This window comes from Penaeus japonicus, unplaced genomic scaffold (assembly GCF_977035675.1).
Source record: "Penaeus japonicus unplaced genomic scaffold, GWHDUDI00000001_assembly GWHDUDI00000026, whole genome shotgun sequence".
NCBI lineage: Eukaryota > Metazoa > Arthropoda > Malacostraca > Decapoda > Penaeidae > Penaeus > Penaeus japonicus.
In genome coordinates, this window is record NW_028234428.1 from 32,526,497 (window position 1) to 32,528,996 (window position 2,500).

Genomic DNA, 2,500 nt, shown 5'->3' on the forward strand with positions numbered 1-2,500 from the left:
ATACAAAAATGAAACGAATGACGTGAGATCATTCTTTCTTGTTGTGCTAAGTGAGTTCTGCAACCCAGATCAGTATATCATTTGCCTATCTTTTATATAACTTTTTTTTTTATATAAATTTGCAATACATATGCTGAACATCATATGGTTGGGAAGAAAAGGATCTATCTACTTATATCTATCTATCAAATAAATATCACATAAAATCATTTAAATCTCTGTTTTTTAAAATGTTTACCAATTAAAGAATTACAGAAATTAACAAAATATATATACTTTAGAAATTATAACAGGTCAGATTTTTTTTTTTTAGCACCCAAAATATGTTTCACATACTTTCCTATAACTATCACATATATACGTACAAATACTTCACATCTCCCTATACTGCATAAAGGTAAGATAATTAATTAAAACTAAGGAAATACACAGGGGGGTTGCAACATCTAAATATATCATCATCTGAGAGTAATCTGGTAAACGCCATTAACCTTTGCACAGGAATTTCATGTTTTAGTGAAATTTCACAGATACCTAAATCCAGAACAGACAAAAAACATGATTCCTTGTGGAAACCTTAGTTTAAAACAGACTTACAGAGGTTCTTAGAGGATTATATCCTTCTTCTCCTCAAATCTGTAAATCCCTTTAGTCTGAAATGAAATGCTGTGTCTGTAAGAGTGTTCACATACCACCATTAGCTCTCACTATCCTTATCCTCCCTGTTCATTAACCCAACAATACCTTGGCACAATCCAACATGCTGTAACCTGACCTATTTCTTTATCACAAAAGTTTATTCTAACCTTTCACTTTCAGCGAGATCATCTTAAAGACTAATCTGACACCTCAGTGGAGTTTGAGAATTTGCATTTCCTCAGATATCCTCACAATTTCAAATTAAACATCTATAGCTTCTAATACTCAAACCTTTCCTTTCACTGATTCTATTAAAAAAAACACAATAACTATATACTCTGCAAATACATAACCTGAGCTCAGTGTCTCCTCAAATAAACTTTATAAAAGTAACATATCCTTAAATCTGGAATGCTATTTCCATCCTCATAAATATCTACCGTTATATATATTCTGACAAAATAACTGTTCCTTATATCGTATTTTATGACAAACCTTGTCATTTGAGATCAATTTAGTTGAGATAATATCAATAATATTATTTCCCTCCCAGCAATATACTTTCATCAAAATACAAGTGAATAATTCACTGAATAACAGAAAAAAAAATTCCTACCCAAGTCCATTTTCGCACTGCCTCCATTTATAATAGATTTGCACAACAATGCTCTTAACTGTAAAAGTTTTTGCCCCTATATAGGTGAAAATTTCCTGGGTTTGCATGGAAATGGTGGAACCGCTGCATGTCATCTAATGGAGCACCAAAACTCTGCGCTTGTGGTTCTTCACCGGGATAGTAACCTGGCTGTGAGCCATGATAGGGATGTCGCTCATACATCTTCTCGGAGAAGTCATTTCTGTGCTGCTCGACAAGGCTCCGGCCAAAATTGATATGCCTCGGATGCTCTCCTTCCATGTGGTATCCATAGTGAGGGTAGTGTCTCTGAGGGACATGGATGAAGCCCTGATCCTGGCTGCCTTTCTGCTCTGCTATGCCATAGTGTGGGCTATCATGATGCTCCACCTTCCCAATAGGAGCTTCTCCCTGTATTTCCATGCAGTGCTGCGTTTGCAGCTCCTCCTCGTGATTCAGGTACTTGACCTCAGGTTTTGTCTCAACCTGCTCGTGCTCTCGCATTTCCTCCACTTGGTCTTGTGTGATGGGTCCTGGCTGAACCGGCTGGGGATTGTAGAGTGTTTCCCCCTGTCCCTCTGGAGGCTGCTGATGATCCTCCTCACATTCATTGTACTTGATCTCCCCCCCTTCCTCCTCCTCAATGAGGCATTGTACTTGTTGGACTATCTCCTCATGGTGTTTGGCTTCCTCATCATCACTCTCTTGGCCTTGGCTTTGTACTGGCTCCCCGCCCTCGTACTGGCTCTGCCCGTCGGGGGGCGGAGGTGGAGGCGGCGGCGGCAAGTCAAACTCGTCGGGTCGCTCCTGCTTGAGCTCCAGCAGCTGGGCCAGGAGCTCCACCCCACTGTCCTCCAGGTAGTGTGGCAGTTCTTTGTCCAGTGCCTTGGCTCCCCCTTTCCCTTTCTTTTTCTTTGGCGGTTTCCCCACGCCCTTTGTGCCATCACCACCACCAGTTTCCGAGCTCTCTTCTTCACCCCCTTGCTCGGGACCATCTTCCTCTTCTCCATCTTCCTGCATTTCTGAGCACTCTACTGTTGCTGCCCTTTGTGCATGCTGTAAGAGTAATATAACAGACACATTCTAATAATTGTGTATGTAAATCATATGCTTAGTCTGATAAACCTTTAATATTTTCCTTGAAAGCGGATTCTGGTGTAATGTTGGGAAGCATATGTCCCATAAGGACAGAGGTTATGAATTTAATCAAGCGTAAAAGATGTTGCA

At 40.3% G+C, this 2,500-nt stretch overlaps 1 protein-coding gene across 4 annotated transcripts in view; it reads right to left on the bottom strand.

The window, feature by feature from the left end:
* The window catches only part of LOC122259100 (uncharacterized), a 53,382-nt gene that overhangs the window by 79 nt on the left and 50,803 nt on the right, over positions 1–2,500 (bottom strand). For all 4 annotated transcript variants that reach the window (XM_043025658.2, XM_043025659.2, XM_043025656.2 and 1 more), the window contains one exon: positions 1–2,329. This exon is cut by the window's left edge and continues 79 nt beyond it. In XM_043025658.2, the coding sequence (XP_042881592.2) occupies positions 1,310–2,329 (1,020 nt within the window). In that variant the 3' untranslated portion in view covers positions 1–1,309. The remainder of the gene's footprint in view (positions 2,330–2,500) is intronic.